Source organism: Pezoporus flaviventris, unplaced genomic scaffold (genome assembly GCF_033815535.1).
Source record: "Pezoporus flaviventris isolate CSIRO_AGI_PZ_B2104156 unplaced genomic scaffold, CSIRO_AGI_Pfla_v1 ptg000045l, whole genome shotgun sequence".
NCBI classification, from domain to species: Eukaryota; Metazoa; Chordata; class Aves; order Psittaciformes; family Psittacidae; genus Pezoporus; species Pezoporus flaviventris.
This window is the reverse complement of record NW_026892593.1, coordinates 10,546,218-10,567,341: the sequence shown is the minus strand read 5'-3', so window position 1 is coordinate 10,567,341 and position 21,124 is coordinate 10,546,218. Positions and strand designations below refer to the sequence as shown.

General features: G+C 44.0%; 1 protein-coding gene across 2 annotated transcripts in view; it reads left to right on the top strand.

Annotated features, from left to right (window-relative positions):
- Positions 1 to 20,944, top strand: part of COG5 (component of oligomeric golgi complex 5) — a 191,988-nt gene extending 171,044 nt beyond the window's left edge. For both annotated transcript variants that reach the window (XM_061467420.1, XM_061467418.1), the window contains 4 exons: positions 9,820 to 9,896; positions 10,394 to 10,520; positions 11,072 to 11,151; positions 20,402 to 20,944. In XM_061467420.1, the coding sequence (XP_061323404.1) occupies positions 9,820 to 9,896; positions 10,394 to 10,520; positions 11,072 to 11,151; positions 20,402 to 20,516 (399 nt within the window). In that variant the 3' untranslated portion in view covers positions 20,517 to 20,944. The remainder of the gene's footprint in view (positions 1 to 9,819; positions 9,897 to 10,393; positions 10,521 to 11,071; positions 11,152 to 20,401) is intronic.
- Positions 20,945 to 21,124: the final 180 nt, after the last annotated feature.

Here is a 21,124-nt window from a genome sequence, read left to right as displayed (position 1 = left end):
CTGCATTATCTTCTATATTCAAATATAATTTGTCAATAATAACACTCTGTCATTAACTTGCCAAAGAATACAGGCATCCACTAGATCGGTCTAAGGGTTATTATTATCCAAGCAGAAAAGGGAATTAGCACCAGCTGTATGCATACTGAGTGCCTCTTTTGACTGGTAGGTAACTGAAGTAGGAGAGGAGGGCAGGGAGGGAGGAATCACTGCCATCTCTGCTCCTGCTTCTGGCTGCTTTGTACCATTTGCCTGTGAGTTATATACTCCTGAGAGTAATGCTTTTTTATTCATTACTCAAAAGTAGCAAAGCAGCCTTTAACTACAGAAGTTAAGGGGAAGTTTTCAATTGCTTTCAATGAGAAGGTTCCATTTCCCTTCTCTATTTTGAAGACAATGGCATAAAATTGGAGGAAAAAAAAGAACACTTGACTCTTCTGAAAGGAATATAGATAAGTTTTGTAATTTATGCTGCAGTACTAAAGCCAGTCATATAAATTTGGAAAATTTACCTTCACCTAATTCTACAGTAAAGAGCATCTGATCTAAGCACCTATTATTATACTAATACTCATTCTGACACGGGCTGCCTTTTAAATGAAAAATGAAGGTATGTTTTCATCTGAGTGTAGGGGGATTTGCATGTTCTTCCCCACAGTGCTGAGTATAACTAACTCCTGAACGGACAAATGTGTGAAAATAAATGTTCTGATTTCTCTTCTTTTGTACTGTAGAATTTAAAAAAAAAGGTAAAAGGCTTTGAATTAATTCTTGTCTCCTGCCTTCAACTGTTGCTGCATCAGTGGGGCTGCCTTGTGGTTTCCTCATCTTCACATTGCACCATATTTTTGTCTTGGTTTTGGAGTTAAGTCAAGAACTGTATGGGTACAGCCAACCCCATACAGCCACCTCAACGTTCACTTTGTGCCTTTGAGCGTCTCTGTACAGTGCTCCTTAGGGCATCCCAGGCTGCACAGTGTCCAGAATGGCCTGGGTACTATAGCCTGTTGCTCGGCATAACAGTAGAAGGACCAAAACATTTTGTGTGTGGAGGCTGCCTATATCCATGTTTTCTGGTGTGTGTCTGCCGCTCCCAAAAATCTGGTGGGTTTTGGGCACTTGCCCATAATGCCAGCTCCTGGTAGCCCCACTGGGGAAGTATAGTTGCTCTGACCTCCCAGGAGTCCTGGGCGTGTTCACCTCAATGTGGCTGTAGTCCCTAAATGACTCATTTCACTTCCATGCCCCCCAGGGCGTGTGGCCTTGTCAAGGAAAAGATTTGATTCCTCCAGAGGGGAGATTGCTGCTGCTTTGGGCTGGGGAAAGCAGGTATTTAACTGGGCTGACTTGATGGAAAGGGTAAGATCTTCCAAATGGCCATAAATGCTGCATGCAGTTTTAATCAGTCCCAGAAAGGCATTGCATTGTTGGACTAAAGCCAAACCCAAAGGGAAGTACCTGTCTGGAAAGACACTCTGTGTGTAGGAGGAGGTTTGTTTATAAACTGTGTTTACTTGTGCTGTGTCTTGTAGGTGTGTGCTAGTGTGGCAGCTGTAAACAGAGGCATGATAGGTTTGAAATATGTCTGAATATCATTAACATGATTGCATAAGGATCAGTGCTTATAGGAACACAAACTTTTCAAGCCCTAGAAAATGTCTGCAGTGCTGCAAGGGTATTATCACATCCTGTGCTGTTCCTTGGGACTCTCTTTCTTTGAAATATTTCCAATCTGCAGGCTGATTTGCCTTTTTTCATGCTCCGAGTTTTTATGCAGAGTAGTACAAGATTACGTTTCAGTACAGTCCTTTAAATTCCTAGATCAGTTTGTTTTCATTCGTTTTTGTGTTTTTCAGGTGACCATAATTCAGTATTCACATATGTAATCCCACATTTTTGCTTTTTAATTCAGTATTAGTCAGACTGAATACAGATGTTCTCCTGGAGGCAGGCAAGTCAGCAAGCCCTGGTGTGTTTTCAATATTTATGCTTCTGGGGAGTACCAGTACAAGTTAAAAGAGGACATTTTAACTTGCTTGGTATTCAGAGTTGTTATAGGCACACTTTGGGATTGGTAGCTTGTGGTTCAGGCCTTCCTAAAACGCAGTGGAAGTACTGGACAATTAGCAAAGAATGATCTATAAGCAAAATCAATTGAGAAATTTATTTAAAAGAAATGAGGAATCTACAGTAATAACTGGCATGGAAATTGGTAATCATCTGCTACATACAGTTTGTAAGCTGTTTATTAATAGCAAATACACATTGCAACTGCCTTGAAATAAACTAGATTAGAAATTGCTGGACTAAGGAACCTTTATGATTCATGGCATGAAGGCACAACATGATTTCCCATCTTTTCATAGTACATGTATGTGTTTGGAGTGACACATAAGGTAGGAGCCACTGTGTGCCAAGAACCTCATCTCATGTCATTAGTGATTATTTTGAGCCTTGTCAAGTGAACTATTTTTATTGGTCCTGTCTGAGTTAATACTATTCTATGTATATCTTCATATATTTCTTACCTAGGTGTGATTTATAGTTGGAGGTTTTGGCATTATTCGATACTGTGCTGAAACAGATTTGATAGGGCATAGTTAACACTGCCACAAACTCTTCAAGTCTTTATCAGTAAATTACTACAAAATTCCTCTGGTTTTATTGAATTATCCTAGAAAAATGTTTTTACTGTAGGATCACAGAATAGTTAGGGTTGAAAAGGACCTCAGAATCATCCAGTTCCAACCCTCCTGCCATGGAAGTTAAAGAGCAGACTTTGGCCTCTTCAGGAACCTGCTTCGGAAGGTTCCATGGGAAATAGCCCTAGAGGGCAGGGGGGCCCAAGACTGTTGGCTGATATACAAGGATCACCTGCTGCAAGCTCAGGAGTGTTGCATCTCAACTAGAAGGAAGTGCAGCAGGAGGGCCAGGAGACCTCCTTGGATGGATAAGGAGCTGCTGAGGAAACTTTGAAGGAAAAAAGAGGCTTATAATAAGTGGATGCAAGGACAGGTGGCCTGGGAGGAATACAGGGATGTTGTCTGGGAAGCTAGGGGCCAGGTTAGGAAAGCTAAGGCCCAGTTAGAATTAAACTTGGCTAGGGATGTGAAAGATAACAGGAAGGGATTCTGTAGGTACACTGCAAATAAAAGACAGACTAGGGACAATGTGGGCCCCCTCCAGAAGCTATCAGGACAACTGGTTACCCTGGATTTGGAGAAGGCTGAGGTTCTGAATGACTTCTTTGCCTCGGTCTTCACTGGCAAAGGCTGTGACCACACCACCCAAGTCTTGGAAGGCAGATGCAGGGACTGTGAGAATGAAGACCTTGGGCTCACTGTAGGAGAGGATCTGGTTCAAGACCATCTTAAAAATCTGAACGTGCACAAGTCCATGGGTCCTGATGAGATCCATCCACGGGTCCTGAAGGAGCTGGGGAATGAAGTTGCTAAGCCACTGTCCACAATATTTGAAAGATCATGGCAGTCAGGTGAAGTTCCGGATGACTGGAAAAAGGGAAATATAACCCCATTTTCAAGAAGGGGAAAATGGATGACCCAGGGAACTACAGACCAGTCAGTCTCACCTCTGTGCCTGGCAAAATCTTGGAGCAGATTCTCCTGGAAGGCATGCTAAGGCACATGAAAATCAACTAGGTGCTTGATGACAGCCAGCATGGCTTCACTAAGGGGAAATCCTGCCTGACCAATTTGGTGGCCTTCTATGATGGGGCTACAGAACTGATGGACAGGGGTAGAGCAGTTGATGTCATCTACCTGGACTTGTGCAAAGCGTTCGACACTGCCCCACACGACATCCTTGTCTCTAAATTGGAGCGACATCAATTTGATGGATGGACCACTCGGTGGATAAAGAACTGGCTGGATGGCCGCACACAAAGAGTTGTGGTCAATGGCTCAATGTCCGGCTGGAGACCAGTAACGAGTGGTGTCCCTCAGGGATCGGTGTTGGGACCAGTCTTGTTCAACGTTTTTCTCGCTGACATGGACAGTGGGATTGAGTGCGCCCTCAGCAAGTTTGCCGATGGCACCAAGCTGTGTGGTTCGGTCGATACGCTGGAGGGAAGGAATGCCATCCAGAGGGACCTTGACATGCTTGTGAGGTGGGCTGATGCCAACCTCATGAGGTTTAACCATGCCAAGTGCAAGGTCCTGCACCTGGGTGGGAGCAATCCCAGGCACAGCTACAGGTTGGGCAGAGAAGAGATTCAGAGCAGCCCTGCGGAGAAGGACTTGGGGGTGCTGGTTGATGAGAAAATGAACATGAGCCGGCTTCAGTGTGCGCTCACAGCCCAGAAAGCCAACCATATCCTGGGCTGCATCAAAAGGAGTGTGACCAGCAGGTCAAAGGAGGTGATCCTGCCCCTCTACTCTGCTCTCCTGAGACCTCACCTGGAGTATTGTGTGCAGTTCTGGTGTCCTCAACATAAAAAGGACATGGAACTGTTGGAACAAGTCCAGAGGAGGGCCACGAGGATGATCAGGGGACTGGAGCACCTCCCGTATGAAGACAGGCTGAGGAAGTTGGGGCTGTTCAGCCTGGAGAAGAGAAGGCTGTGTGGAGACCTCGTAGTAGCCTTCCAGTATCTGAAGGGGGCCTATAGGGATGCTGGGGAGGGACTCTTTGTTAGGGACTGTAGTGACAGGACAAGGGGTAATGGGTTAAAACTTAAACAGGGAAAGTCTATATTGGATATAAGGAGGAAGTTCTTTTCTGTGAGAGTGGCAAGGCACTGGAATGTGTTGCCCAAAGAAGTGGTATATGCTCCATCTCTGGCAGTGTTCAAGGCCAGGTTGGGCAGAGCCTTGAGTGGCATGTTTTAGTGTGAGGTGTCCCTGTCCATGGCAGGGGGGTTGGAACTAAACAATCTTAAGGTCCTTTCCAACCCTAACTATTCTATGGTTCTATGATTCTAAGTTGACAATGCTAAATTGTAGTACAGAAGAAATATTTCTATTTGCTGGTTAGCCTGTCATCAGAATCTGGTTTCCTGATTCAGTATGGAATTTTGCATTAAAAAAGCAAGAGTATTAGGCGTTTGGGTTTTAAAAATGTAAACAGATTTGCTTGTTTGCTCAAACATGATGATACAAGTGTAAAAATGCTTTTTATACTTTTTCCTAAAGAATGTCCTTTCTAGTTTCTTCCGGAGAAGCAGGATGATGTAATCACAGTTGTAGTTATAAGGACAGGAACTACTAATGCTAAAACACACTTGATGCTCAATGCTAACTATCTTCCTGGAAGGAGGAAATAATTTTCTGATGTGTGTTATTTTGGAGGTATTACTGCTGAAGGATTTACTTAAACATCAGCCCTTTTGGGATTACTGCAGGGGGGAGAAATCAAATTCCACATCCCTTCAAGGCTGGCTTCTGTCATATAATGGTTCAGAGCTGTTCTGCTCCCTTGCTTGTTAAAAGCATTCTCTTCTGGTGAATAGCTAGAAAAAAAAAAGCATTTTGAGTTAACATTTAAAAACAAATTCATCTTGGCCAGGAGGAAATGTAATTGCTAAAAAATTAATGTTAAGATTTTCCAGCTGACAAAAAAGCAGCTGTTTAGTAGTGAGAGATCTTGAAAACACCACAATAGGCACTAAACAATAAATTCACTATGGAGTTTTTCAAAGCACTCTTCAATATATGTGCATTATGTGTATCTAGACTACATACTAACTTCACCCTTGGGTTGCTGAACATAATCCAGTTAGAGAAGCCAGCCATGTGATGTATTTTTTACAATATGGCTATCCAGTGAATAGTTCAATAGATAATTGACCACCTAGCCATGGGCTATGGCAGGGTCATACGAGAAGAAAAGATTATCTACCCTTTCTGGGTTCAGAAAGTAAGAATCATTGAGAAGCATATGTTGGGCAGGATTCCATCACTGTATTCTGTGAAGTTTAGCAAAATAGCATGAATAGGTCATGGAAAAGCAATGGGGTTTAGGCCTTCTGTTCTAGCTGCCCCTTCCTTTTCGGTTGTTACTACTGCTTCTCTTGGATCCTCTGTTCATGATTATCTCACAGTAGTCCTTCAAGCCTCTGTGATTGCAAATTACTGCTTGGACACCTGACTTGGCCCTGAATTTAACTTGGATTTCTGAATTTTCAAATTTGCAGTTCTGGGAGCAAAATTTGGAAAAGGAACAGTTAAATACTGCTTGCCCTTTCATGTGTAAACTCCACAGGACATGGCTGTATGAAAGGCCTTGCACACGATACGAGTTCTGGCTTGTAGACAGCCAAAAACATCACCCAACCTGTAAAAGCTCACCAAAATGCTTTGGAAACTATAGCTGTACGTCACAGCAGAAGCTGCTACAGTACGGATGTGCTGCACAAATCAGCAGTTGATGCAGCTTCAGGTGATGACAGGTAGCAAACCCAAGAAGCGATGTACTCTCAACCATCTGCCCAACTAAAAACAGCAGCTGTTCCAGCTGAGTGATTCCTCCCAGGCACTTCCTCCCAGGCCAGTGCCACCGACCTGCACGCTGCTCAGCACAGACACAAAACCCTGCTCAGACAGCCTGCAGAAATGGATGTAACCACAGAAAGATGGTGGAGCATCTCAGTACATAATTGGGCTGAGACAAACAGCTAAAATTCAAGTGAAGAAAACAATCTCGGTTATTATGCGGTGTATAGTTTTTTGTTGGAGAGACTGGGTTGTAACACACAGAAGACTAGTGCTGTAAATGAAAAACAAAGTTTCTGTGGTTTATGTACATTTTTACCACATTAGTTTTCACTCATTCCCACTCTTCATGAGTCAATTTGAGATGGTATAGTATGCTGCAAAGCTTAAAAACAATCTTTTTCTTTGGCAACTAGTACTTCACGAATCAGCCATCTGCTGCCATTATATCTATCTAGTTCTAGCAATACTAATAATTTCCTACAGTGAATAAAGGTTGAAGATGAAATAATAGAATTTTCCAAAGTAAATTTTATTCTTTAGTACTGAAGACTAAAACCTGTTGGTTTATGGAAACTGTCAGGTATGTTCAAGAGAAATCATTTAAAGTTGTTTTAATGAGGAATTGGTTAAGCTGTAGAAAGTTTCACTTGTGTCTCATTACATCATCTTAAGTTTCAGGAGTGAAACAATGATTTTAGACTTACTAAACAAAATTCTGTTTTGCAATGCTGAGATTTCTTTCCCCTCGTGAGTGCAGCGTGATCCGTGCGTCTCTGTTTCCAAGAGTCAGACTGGTAGTTTGTTGCCTGTTACCAAATTCTCTAAAGCACCTAAAAGAATTACCTTCTTCCTGGTTCTTCACAGCTGCAAGCCCACAGCTCCCACCAGCTCCTGCAGGATATCGGTTCCTTCCAGCTGCCCCTAGGTAGTACTGATGCCTGAGGAGCAGCTCTGGAGAAATCAATCTTGCTCCAGTTTGTTTTTCAGGGTCTGTAGGGTTCCTGTATCATGATACAGCAAAGCCTACTTAATTAGCTCCTCTTTTTGGCTATTTGCTACTGATCCTCTGCAGCAGACTGATCTTTTGGCTCCTATATATGCTCAGAAGTGTTCTGTGGAATCCGAGGGAGCAACATGCTGAACTTATTCTAAGCTTCATTGCAGTTTGGAGTAGGAGCATCTCCCTCCAGAAATCCCAAGGGACAGTTTTCCTGTCCTGGGAATGTGTGCTCAACCTCGCTCCTTTCTGCTGGCAGTTTCAGCACAAGGCACAGCAGCTGATGGCTCCTCAAGCATGGAGGCATTCCCATTTGCACACCTTTCACACTGACCGGTGGATGTTGTGCTTGCTCAGGAACTGCAGAGCTGTATTGTACATGGTCTTCAGCCCAAGAAATAGGTACCCCTTGTGCCTGAGTGTGGAGAGGTGACCTAGCCCTCAGATTGTGAGGGTTACAGGGGACAGGGCAAGGATCCCACCCAGCTGTAGAGAAGGAGCTGGTTCGTAGCCCAGAGTAGAAGATTTGGAGCCAGAAGAGCAGCAGGCAGGAGGGAGCCAGGCTGATAACCCAGGGCTGGAGTGTTCATCTGAAAGTCAAAGATCCTTATTTCCATTCCTGGATTTTTATTCACTTTCTGCTTCTGCGAGTTTCTGCTTAATATAAAATGTGCATTTAAAGCATCCTGGAAGTGTTTGATGTGGGGCATGTACTCCAAAGTTCCTAGGCTTGGGGAGCGATTTTCACTGCCTGTAGGGCAGCACCTCTGCAGGGCTTTCAGAGGTGCTCTCCTGTCCTTGTCTGTAGGAGAAGTGTAGGTGCCTGGGTAATGCCTTCTGGCTTTCCCCCACTTGATCTGTTTTGGGTGTCTGCTTTGGGGAAAGATGCATCATATGCAGGAGTGGCTGCTTTTCGCCACTGAGCATGAAGAGAGCCTATAGACGTTGAGAAGTAGGTGAGATGACTCTCATCCTGCCACTTGCTTTTTAGAATGGGGGCCTGAAGTATATGGCCTTGATTTGCATTAATTGCCAATTCAGTTTCTTCTGGTTTTAGATGAACTATGGCATCACAGTTTGCCACACCATCTTTCTTGTCTGTACTGGAACCCCAGCATAGTTACATGCTCTTGGTGGAGCTGGCAGCCAGCAGCCACCTCTGTCTGAGGAGATTCTACAGCCGGACAGAATAATGGTATTAAAGACTTCACTGTAAATAGTGTATTATCACAAATGTTTTGAAACTAGCTCGCCAATGTTACTTAAATGGGAAGCTCATTGAGTGGTGGCTTTGATCTTGTTACTTATTTTAGGTCTTATGCTTTGAAACTTAGCTTGATTGTGCATTATGTGGAAATCAAAGTCTGAATAGTCCTTTAAGTTGGGGATTTCAAAAACATGTGGAGAATAAAGCTTGCATCCCTCAGTGGCTCTGACACTTCCGGAATGCAGAAAATAAAGACTTAATCCATATCTGGCTAAAATTACTTTAGCTATGAGGGTTTTTTGGGTGGTGGTGTTTGTATTGGTGTGCATATTAACTGAAACTTTGCCATTGTTCGTGTTCAGTCTGGGATCTGGAAGTGAAGTTGTTTTCTCACACACTTCTGTGTCTTCACTGTGAATGAAGAGCCTGTGACAGAATTCAGTCTCACGTGAATGATATAAAAACCCAAACAGCCTGTTTGAAAAGGCAAGGGAAATCCAGTGCTTAAAAACCAGAAAGTGTTTAAAAATCAGTTATTTTTAAAGATGGCTGCTGTAACTCAGGGACAGAACACTACAAAGATAAGTATGAAAATCAAGCTCTTACTATTGCTCTTTTACCTGTGATTGCATACAACCTGTGGCAACAGGTGCCACAGGGACTTTTAGCTAATCTTCGTAGGTTTTGTGCCCCAGAATTTGGGGCTGAGTGTTCAAGAAGAAATCACTTCAACCTTGTGCTTTGCCAAAAGCAAGGTTCTTTGCTGGGATGGGTATGCATTCTTACTGCTTTAGGAGTGGTTTGTGTGCCTACGTTTGCTTTCTTCCCAGGCTGCGGTCATATTTTTTGGGGTACTGACATCGGGAAACTCGTCACCAACAAAGTAAACCTGAGAAAAAGTTTCAGTCACAGAAAGCTCACGATATCCCTTCTGTCCTTACCCACAGACTATCACTACCTTTTGTCATGGAATGCTTACTGTGTTGCCAAGAACAAGGCAAAAATCTTGGCTTGAGCAATGCAGTGTGAAAGGAAGTGATAGCTTCTTGTATCAAATTCTGCTAACAGCAAGAAGTCAGTGACTTGGTCTGTGGGTTTGCTACTTCAGTGCCCAGTTTTGTGTTTTGGGTCACTAATTCAGATGGAAACGTTCGTTTTTACAGATGGAGTTAGCGGTGGCACCGCTCTGTCGGCGAGTCTCTGACCTAGGAAAGTCCTACAGACAGCTGAGGTCATTCAGGTGAGTTGCAGTCTCAGGAGCCAGCAGTTGTCAGTATGATCAAAATGTATTTCCAAACTGATTTATTATCTCATGCTAATTCTGATTGAACAGAGCTTTTTTGGGATCACCCACCTGCAAATTAGAAATAGATTAAAGTTCTTTGTAATTCTATGCAGAGTATAACTATGATTTAACAGTCTTTGTCATGCAAATGTTGGCCAAATTGTACTTTTTTGTATTGCTTTCAGTACAACCCCTGCATGACAGTGAGTTCTGAAGCGACCTGAAGTGTTTGCACTGAAATGTAAAATTTACAGTCCTGGGTTGTTTAATTACAATAGACAACTTTGTACATTTTTGCAAACGGAACCTGTGTTGAAGACCTGGGATGCAGACTGGTAGACAAATATTTGATGATCCTGTTCTAACACAATATTGCCACCACATAGGTATTTTTCTAATGCGTCAGACAAGCTTTTTCTTCCTTTCACAAGTATATTTTTACACTTTTCCAGACCACTGCTGTTCCAGACCAGTGAGCACATTGCCAGTAGCCCAGCTTTGGGAGAGGTTATTCCATTCAGCATCATTCTTCAGTTTTTATTTACAAGAGCACCAGCAGAGTTAAAATCACCCTTCCAGGTAATAAGATCAACTTCTCTTTCCTTTCGAGATGTCCTAAGGAGGAATGAACATTGTAATTCATCCTAGATATTTTAGTTGAAAAGTGTTGAAGCTCATCCTTTATATGATTTATTGGCTTTTGCTTTTATTGTGGCAAAGGTGTTCTGGCCATTGGCTTCATATTTTAATTAATTAACAGTAGGAAGACGGCAACCTGATTTTAAAAAGACTCTCAATTCTTTGATGTTCTGTCAGCTCATGGAAGAAATTGCAGGTCTTACCCGCGACTGCACATTGCCTGGATCCTGGTCAAGTCAGATGCAGGAAAACTAGATAGAAACCCCTGTCAGAATTGGGCAAACAGCTGATGTGGGAGGACACCTCTGAGCTTCTGTGTAACATACTGGGCTATTTCTGTTAATTGTCCCTGATTCTCTAACTCATTCTGCATCACTACAGTATTAAGCAAGCCTTATGTGGCTTCATTTATATTATCTTGGATCTGAAACTTTTAGGTGTGTTTGCTTTTTCACCTTCATGTGTAATTGGTGTTTGTTTCTCTGTATTAGAGGGCTGAGTGGTCCATTGCCCGCTACTCCCAGTGGCTTGATGATCATCCATCTGAAAAAGACAGGCTTGCTCTCATACGGTAAAAATCATTCTTCTTTCTTCTCTACGTTTATGATAATGGAGCAGTAACTTATCTGCATACCAGCACTGGTCTCGAAAGGTAAAAACCATGTGTTACAGGAGATGTGTTAAATACCATTGCCCTCTCTCCACTCGTGGGATGAGTTGTAAAGTGGCAAAATATATTAACTGAGCACTCCCTTCCACCCACCATGCCCAAGACCTCCAGTGCCTTTGGAAGCAACACGTAATCCTCTTGCAAAAGAATGAAACCATGCACCATGGTGGTTTAAATTAATACCATGTTTCAGTAAAACTGCCTCTCAACTGTTGGAAAGTCAAGGCTGCAGCCATTCAGTCCTCTGCGTCAGGAAAGAGGAGCTTTGGAAGTTTAAGCAATGAGAATGTAGGTAGGAATTTAAAAATGGAAGACCCTTGCTACACTCCTGTAACGTCGTTCTTCAGAAAACTAGCACAGGATCTTTAGGAAGTGATAATGATGTCAGATTTTTAAGATCTTCCTGAGGTAGCAGCTAAATACTGTTTTGCATCTTAAAATGTTAGCAAAAGTTATGAAGAGTCTTGTTTTTCGAAACAAGCAGATTTCTAATGTTAGAGAGAACAGATGTGCGGTATGAACGTGACAGAGCCAGTCTGAGGATCCTCAGGATTCAAGGTGATCATTTGGCTCTTAATGCCCTAGCTCTTCCAGCCATCTTCTCAGTGTCCTGTCTGACATCAGAGCCACCCACTCCAGTTTTCACACATCTGCACCAGGCTTGATCTGGCCTGGGAGCCAGCTCTGTCCTTGAACTTCATGTGGATGTTGCCAGCTTTTGCTGAAATCATAAAAGCTGACTTTTCAGTTCCAGCCAGCAGTGGCTGTACTTGAGAAAATCAGCCATTATCTGTCCACACTTCAAAAGCAGCCAAGAGGAGTCTGCTATACATATTTACAGTTCTTAAAGCTGGCAGCACCATACAGTCCAGTGTAGGGCCTGGGTCAGTTAGGGAAATAACTGGTCGATCACCAGTAGGTGTTAGTAGGATCTATTTCCAAACTATTAAAATGCAAACTGTCTCTTAGTGTGTATTAACAGGGTACTTTTTGAAAATCACACATGCTGTTAGTCTGGTTTGGCTGCAGAACTAAGTTTTCTTGAGTCTTGATCCATGACACCTTGAACTACAAGGGCTGACACAGCTGTATATGTAACTTAGTTATGAATATTTTGGTTGTGATTTGTGTCCTGATAGTACTGGCAAAACTGACAATGTTGAACTTCAGATATGTTAGAGAGAGCCAAGAATGCAAATCGTTTGAGAGCTGATGGGATTTTGTTCTCTTCAGTCCTTTTACACAGATTTGAAAATGCCATCCTTAAACTACAACATTTTTGTCTTTGTTTGCAATTAAATTTCATTCAGACTGATTCAGCTAATGGGCTTGCTGGTGGTAATGTTCAGACACTGATAAATTGCTCTGACCACGAACGTATTATGGGACAAGCCCTGGGACAAAGCTTTTATGCAGAGAGAGTGTCATCCATTAGACCAGGTAGTGTAAGCTGGAATATTTAAGGTTTTCATTTCAGTCCTTTAATTGAATCCATTATTCATTTTGCATGAGATACCACTATTAAAATATTTCAACTTTGTAATCTCAAGAATATGCTGCTGCAGGGTAATCACTGGGCAAGGTTATCACCTGAGCGGTTTACAGTAAGACTGTTGCTTTGCACTGTGGAGTGCTCGGACATCCAGGGCATGGAGAGGGCAGCTTTGAAGATCTCTTCCCAGAGGCCTCTGTTGGGACTCCAGTGGCTCTCCCCTACCCTTGATACTCCAGAGCAAGGCTGTTTGTCACTGCCCATGTTTGTTTACTTCTCCATCCATCCCCATGTCCACCGCTCGTAGGCACCACTCATGCAGCTTTGCTGAGCTGGATGAACCACTCTGGATTTGTTAAGCAGACTCTTCCCTCGGGTGGTTCAGTTGGCAGCTTGTTTAGAGCTGCATGCTTGGAGCAAAGAGCAGGGACTAGCTGAGCAGCACCTAATGCAGTGAGTGAAGGGGGTGGTAGCTTGGCAGACATGGGTAATCTCTGCAGGCGTTGCTCCATTGCTCTGTGCATTCACCTTTTTACCATCTCCTCTCATGCTTGTTGGTCCTTTCTAAATAGGCTCAGTTATCCGTACAGAAGGCAAGCAAGCAAACATCACAAGCATGACCATGTTTCATTCATTATTTCTTTAATACTCTATTGGGTGATTTCTGAGCCTGCTTTTCATGTGTCTCATGAGCCTCAGTTGAACTACAGGCATCTTGCTCATTTGTCTGGAGCCTTTTATCAGTCACCCTCTTCAAGCTTTTTCTGCCTGCAGTTGTTCAGCTGTGCTAATTGAGCCTTGGATGTTGTGAGCCGTCAGATCCCTGCACTGGCCTGCATCTTTACATTGGCTGCAACCTTGCAAATGGTTATTTTCTGCAACTTCCCTCTTTAACAACTGTGCAATTACTCTGGGGACCTGCTGCTTAGATATTAATTTACTTGTGTTATCAGAATCCTTGCAGCTTCATATTAAAGCTTCTTCTGCTCTGTAACCTCAAATGCTTCATATGCAATGTGGTGTTAATGTTATGAATTAGTAGCATTCTGAGCATTTTTGTGTATTCCTTTCTGCTTGTATTCAGCATGAAGGATGGGATTTATCTGGCCAGGGGTATATTAGCCAGACTTCCTTTATAGTCAACAGAGAGTAACAGGCACTGCTGGGGCTGATTCATCTCATCCTGAACTAGGTACCTAAAATAGGTCAGTTGCATTGTGTCCTGAAAGCTCCATTTTCTCTGCTCAGTGAAGGGAGCGTGCGCGGGGACACGGGAGCTCTCTCAGGCAGACAGCAGCCCTGCAGACATTTGGAGTTGGGTGTGATGACCCTGCGGGGTTGTGTTGAAAGGAGCGTTTCTTTAAGTGGCCAGGGCACGTTGTTTTCTTTCTAAATTAAGTTTGAAAACTCAGCCTTCTTTCCGTAGAGGAAACCCTGATGGATGTGGCAGGATTTGATCCAGCAATGAAAGGATTGAATGACAGTTCGTCTGCACAAGGGCCAAATCTTGTCTTTACCATTGGTGTGTGGGTGAGCTCCCTTTAGTCAAGCTCACTGTTGCTGGAGCGGAGTTGAAATCTAGGCTTAGTGAGGGTTCATTTTCATAACGAGCTGATGACCTGAGCCAGAGCACGGCTCTGGCCGCTGACCTGCCAGGGGCAGGGACAAACGCCAGCGTGGAACCACCATGAAGCCCCATGTGCGCGCCGGGTTCAGCCTCGCAGCAGCCTTGCCCCGAGCAGCAGAGCCGTGCTGGGTCACTGCTCCACTCTGCTAAGCCAAGCGAGCAGCAGCCACAGCGTGGCCAGGGGCTGCCCTGGAGCATGGCTGCGGTGCCTGCGAGCGCTCCCACCAGCGTTAGCCATTCATAGGAACCCTCGTGTAACCCCCATGTCTGTCAACGCATGGCTCCTTTGATGTCTCTATCCTGCATAAACTGGAGCTGGTGCTTGCTGATCTGTGGTCCTACAGGTGGTGCTGTTGGAGATTTCACAATAACTTTAATAGCAGTTAACAGACCTGGTGTCAGAGCGAATCACAGGATCGTAGAATAGCAGATTGCAAGGGACAGATGTGCTCTTACGCGGCTTATTTTCCATTTTCCTCTTTGCCCTGAAGTGTGCAGAGCAAGCAGACTTTTTTAACAAAGTGCTAAAGAGAAGCCTGGCCCTGCCTTCCTCTGGTTTCCCTGCTGATTGATCAGGACCTGAGTGCACCACTGAGCAGAGGAATGATCCCTGCCACTGCTGAAGCTTGTCATTTAAATCAGGCTCCATTTGACCAAGTCAGAGCCCAGGAGTGCTGGTATTCACAATTCCATATAAAATTAACTAATTAATTAGAGTAATCCTTAATGATGCACATTCATCTCCCTTTAAAAACCACAGCCTGAATCATATACTTATATCCCCCCCCCCCCAAATGTAGATATAAATCTTCATGGATTGAAATAACATTTCAAAAAAGAACTATCTGGTCTTATATAATCAGCTTGTCCTGATTTCCAAGAAAGCTCATGTTTTTGCTCAAGCAAGTGAAGTAATTTAATAAGTGCTTTAAAATCCTTTTCCTTATGTGGGAGGGCATCTTAAACTTACATTTTTTTTTCCTTACTTCTTAAGGCATTTTTAATGAAGCATTAATATGTGCAGAGCATTCCACCAACCCTTTTCCCATAGCTCTCTTTTACAAACAATATTTGTAATGTATACCATAGCTTGTCTTTTAAAATAGAAACAGATTGCCAAACAGGTTTTATGTCCTTTATTAGACCGGGAGATGCTGAATTTAGGACATTATTTAGTCTAATCCCTTCAAGAGTCTGTTTTGTGTATTACATAAACAGGGTTTCTTCCATCTTCTTAAACATTGATAACATAACTATAAATTACATCTTTATATATGACAACAGCTGTGATCTCTTCCGTGCTGAAGACTTGATGATACTTCTTTCACCCGTGGTGCTGTTTATTTTTCCATTATTACTTAGGCACCAGTGTTTTTACAGTGTCCTCTACAGGAGCAAGTCTACCTTTTTTTAAGACAAGATTTTTAATGTGAACCCAGTGCATCTGAATTGGGTCCTGTGCTGCCGATGGAGTTCACAGAAGCTCATTTGAGCTGGGACCTGTGAACTTTACAACATGTCATCATAAAATCTGCATCTGAAGTGTGAACAAAGCTACTGAACTTATTTATCTGCCCAGCTGAGGGACACTCATGTAGGCACCTCAGCAGATCTAGTGAAGTGTATCATTGTGTGCATCCAGCTCATCCAGCCTGAGCTGAAATCTGGCCACAAGCAGCAGCAACCGTCTTGCTTTGCCATAAGCAGCTTCTTGCACCATCCGTATTTCTGTGTGACAGTCCCAAAATCCTACCCTTAGACTCGGTAACTGTCTGCAGAGAAACAAAATTCCCATCCCAAATATACTTGTGAAATCACATCTACTTTATGACCATTGGTGCTCTCAGTTACCTCTCCAAGCCCATTTCTCCCTTGCATGTGGAAGCAACCTCACCATTAGTCTCTGGGATCCAAACATCGTTTCTTGCTGGATTCATAATTTCTGCCATTTTACTACCTGGACCTTTCCTGACCAGCAGTGCTGTTCCTAATAGGATGCTGTTTCCTGGCCTGTCTCCGTTGTGTCATTACCATGGGCAGCAATGCAGAGGAGAGTTTCATGAGGTGGTCAGAGCTTGACCATACTTACGATCCATTCCACACTCACCAGGTAGGGTGTGGAGCTGCCAGCCTTTAGCAGCTGCAGCAGCTTATTTTTCTCACTCAGTGTGAGGTCCCTTTGGCTGCTTGCTTTCACCACTGCTCCGCTGCCTTGATGGGTGCATGAAGCAGGTTGGCTTTTCAGGCCAGCTCTGCTCTGCAGTAGCCCTTGTTCTCTGTTCAGTGGTAGGTGTTTCTCCATGACTTGTTCATTCTTCACTGCCCTGCAGAGAAGGACTTGGGGGTGCTGGTCGATGAGAAAATGAACATGAGCCGGCTTTAGTGTGCGCTCACAGCCCAGAAAGCCAACCGTATCCTGGGCTGCATCAAAAGGAGCGTGACCAGCAGGTCAAAGGAGGTGATCCTGCCCCTCTACTCTGCTCTCGTGAGACCTCACCTGGAGTATTGTGTGCAGTTCTGGTGTCCTCAACATAAAAAGGACATGGAACTGTTGGAACAAGTCCAGAGGAGGGCCACGAGGATGATCAGGGGACTGGAGCACCTCCCGTGTGAAGACAGGCTGAGGAAGTTGGGGCTGTTCAGCCTGGAGAAGAGAAGGCTGCGTGGAGACCTCATAGCAGCCTTCCCGTATCTGAAGGGGGCCTATAGGGGTGCTGGAGAGGGACTCTTCATTAGAGACTGTAATGACAGGACAAGGGGTAATGGGTTAAAACTTAAACAGGGGAAGTTTAGATTGGATGTAAGGAGGAAGTTCTTTACTGTGAGAGTGGGAAGGCACTGGAATGGGTTGCCCAGGGAAGCTGTGAATGCTCCATCCCTGGCAGTGTTCAAGGCCAGGTTGGACAGAGCCTTGGTTGGCATGTTTTAGTGTGAGGTGTCCCTGCCCATGGCAGGGGGGTCGGACCTGGATGATGTTAAGGTCCTTTCCAACCCTAACTGTTCTATGATTCTCATGGCACTGCAGTCCCCATCAGTTCCCACGGGGTTACAGTGAAATCTCCACCAGTGGCAGCTGTGGCATTTGCAAAATAACCTTTGCAAGCTGAAGGTTGACAAGTCAAGTGACCCTGACATAAATGTTGCATCAGGTGAGAAGCTGGTGCTCCCCACACCTTTGTCACGGCAAAACTCTTCCTGTCTGAGAAGAATCAAGCTTTTGTTCTAGAATTTCAGGTAAAGTTACTAATTATAAATTGCATTTTGAAATTCAGCTTTAGAGCACTGAAATACTTTTACAGGACATGGGAAAACAGTGAATGCATTGTCTTGAGAAAGCTTTTATTTTTGTTTAGTGTAAAGCTGTACAATGTCTTTTAGCAAAATGCCTGAGAATTCACCTAGTAGTATTGATACAGTAATGATTGGCTGTCTTTTGAAGTTTGTCTCTTTGAAACAACACAAGCAAAGCCACAGTAAAAGAGCAAGCACAGCAAAAGAGAGCTGGCAAGGATCTCTTCTTGCTTGGCAACAGCTTCTGTTGGCTGTTGGTCTGTGCAGGGAAGGAGAAGGAACCCTAACCCTCAGAGCAGTTCTGAGGCCACCAGACAATGCTAAGTTCCTTTTAGCTGCTTTTTTAAGAGGGCAGTGGCTGCCACTGGTGGAGTTGGTTTTGCCACTTAAATCAGGTTCTTCTGAGGCAAGAGAGAAAGAAAAAAGATAAAAGCTGCTGGAAGGTCTGACAGAGGGACTCTAATGCTGGTGTTCGGCACTTAGCATAGCCTAAATCTCATTCCCTCTTGTTTGATCGGATGGGAATAACAGTCTGGCTAAGGATTATCAAGGGCTGATGCTGAGTGGTTCTGGGTGCTGCTTTTAGGGTAAAGCTTCTGCCTTTCATCTGAAGGGATCTGGTTATCTCTGTCATCTCTTTCAAGGGGTTTTTCAAAGCAGAAAGGGATGGCAGTGTTACCATCTGGATAGTGATGCCAACCCACAACTTCACCAGGAGGTGTCAGCGCTTTCTAAGTTAAGCAGGTCAATGTGGAGTTCTTTCTATATTCAGCTTTTGGTGACTTTTAAAAACTATTTGGGCCCAAGAAACTTTGGGGAGTGTATAGAGGAAAAGACAGGGACACTGGTGAGAGGAAGGGGAGAGATTCAGCAAGATGAACAACAGCTACAGTAAAACTGTTACACGAGTTTCTTGACTGTCTTTTTAATAGTAACTAACATCTAACATGCTTAAGATTACTGCTGCCCACAGCACTTGAGTGCTGCCCTGAGTGGAAATGTGAGACTCTTCCAAAGGGTCTCTCTTCATCTTGATGGGATCCTTGAGCTGTCTCTGCCTGCATCTCCCACTACTACTCCGTCTGCCTGTCACATGCTTGCCCCTCATTGCCAGTTGATCTAAAAAGCACACTTACCTGCTCTCTCTTTCCCCCAGTCTCTTCTCTTTAAATCTTGGGGTTTAAAACTGACCTGCAGATGTGCCTCTCTGCAGTCCGTCATGTGGACAGCCTTTGCTGGGAGTGAGGTGAGCTGCACCCGAAGCACTCTGTGGCTGCAGCAAGCAGGCTTTTAGATGTTGCATTTTTCCCCATAGAGCCTGTGCTGCTCCCCAGAGACCATTGGGAAGAGCACACTGAAGGTTTTCAGGGAGCTGACCACGTGCAGATGTTCTTTGCCTTTCTGACTGTAATGGGGGAATAACTTTTTTCTTGCTGTTGATGTTTCTTCAGAGTGTTGGTACCTGGTGTGCATCCCTCAGCAGCAGTAACTCACTAGGAAGTTGTTACCAAAATTGAACTGTCAACTGCATCCAGGCCAACATGAGAGACTTTCTGTGCTCAGTCACAATAGTCTTCTGAAGCCTCTCAACTCTCCAGTAATCCAATCCATCCTCCCTTTGCATCACCTCCATCAGACCACGTGCCCTGGGCTTCAGCCAAAAGGGAGTCTGGGGGGGAGGAGCTGTGCTGGACATTGCCTGCCTGTGCTGTTTCGTTCCCATCCTGTGCTCAGAAGCTGCTGCAGGTTCCTTCCTTGCAGAGTTGCCCACTTCATGCTCTCCCTGTCGAACTCCATTAGCAGTAGGCCAGGGACTCTGACTGCAGGCATGTTTGTGTGTGTATGCATGCGTGTACCACGTGCGAACACCCAGCTCCTCCTGTTGCACTGAGGAAGTTCAGAGCCCTCACTGGTTTAGCAGTAGCCTTACTCGCAGGCAAGAGGATGATACAAGAAAAAATCAATTAAATTGGAAGCCAAGTACTGGCAAAACTGACCTGACCTACTTAATAAAGTTGGAATCTGAACAGCTCAGCATTTACAAAGTCTTTGTTTTGCAGATATGCTCATTCAACAATACTATTTCCTAGACTCGTTGGCTGAAAGGTGGCCCCATGTTGTACAGCAAGTTAAATTAGATACACGTACGCAATCAAAGCTCCCCTTTAGCTTTGACATGCCTGTATTTGTGTGACTCACACAAGACTACTGTGTGCAACGCCCTATGACAACGTATAGGAAAAACACTGCAATGCCTTACAAACGTACATGCACTCAGTCTGTGGGTTAGTGCAGCGTTTCCCAAAGGACCGCAGCAGTTCCAGAGACTTGGACTGCAAATCACTGAGGGCATCTCCGTTGGTCACCACTGCCCGTTTTCATTCTGCATGTTGCACTCGCAGCAGCTGGTGTCTATCCTTTCCATTTCTAAAGGTTACCAGTACAGCAATGTGCCCGAGTCTGTGCGTCAGAGCTGTCATTTCAAGCCATCTGCAACATGCTGCCGCTGTTTATTTAAATGTTAACTTGTTCGCTCCTCAAAACATGCAAGGAAGGAGAAAAACAATCATGGAACAATTATGTAGAGCTTTGTAAGGCCTTTCATGGCCACTTCCTTCTGCAGAGACATGCAGGGTCATCTGAGGCAAGTTCTGTAGCAGGGAAGAAGTTAACTGATTTCAGTTGCAGGTCCTTAACTTGCATAATCTGCACGCTGTCAATTGCTTTTTCTTTTATTTTAGTGGTGCCCTGGAGGCTTACGTTCAGTCAGTGCGAATGAGAGAGGGAAAGGAGTTTGCACCGGTCTATCCCATAATGGTTCAGCTGCTGCAGAAAGCGATGTCGACCCTTCAGTGAGCCAATCTGTGCAACTCTCTCAAATCTTGGCACAGTACTGCAGTCATGGGTCTTCGGTGCCATGCAGATACTTGCATTCCCAACTACGTAAGCTTTACAAGGAAATGTGTTTACCTACTTTATCTGTGAAACTTCTGTCTTCTTGCTTTACATTTGCATTACAGGAACTTATTTATACACAAATGTCATAAGGAAATTGTACAGTTTTTATGTGCTGTAAGTCTACATCTAATGAAAACAATTCAGCATTCCTTCTGAATTCAGAAAAACTAGAACATGCGCTCAAACACTGCAGTGGAATTCATGAGTATCTCAAGTAAGGAAGTAGGTAGCTCTTGTAAGTATGAACAGTTGGATACATTTTAGCCTTATTCAGTACTTCTGAATGCCAGAATCATCAGCTTCCATCTAAAAATCACTAATTTTAACACAAAAATATTTGTAAGTAACAGACTCTCTAGTGCACTGCTCTTTGCTTGCAAGTAATTTATATAGATTTCAACTTTCTTTGGGCTTAAACTGTAATAAAGAACGTTAACTCCAACCTTGAGTGCAGTATTTGAAATCCTTCAACAGCTTCCTCAGTGCACAGCATCACATGCGCTTTG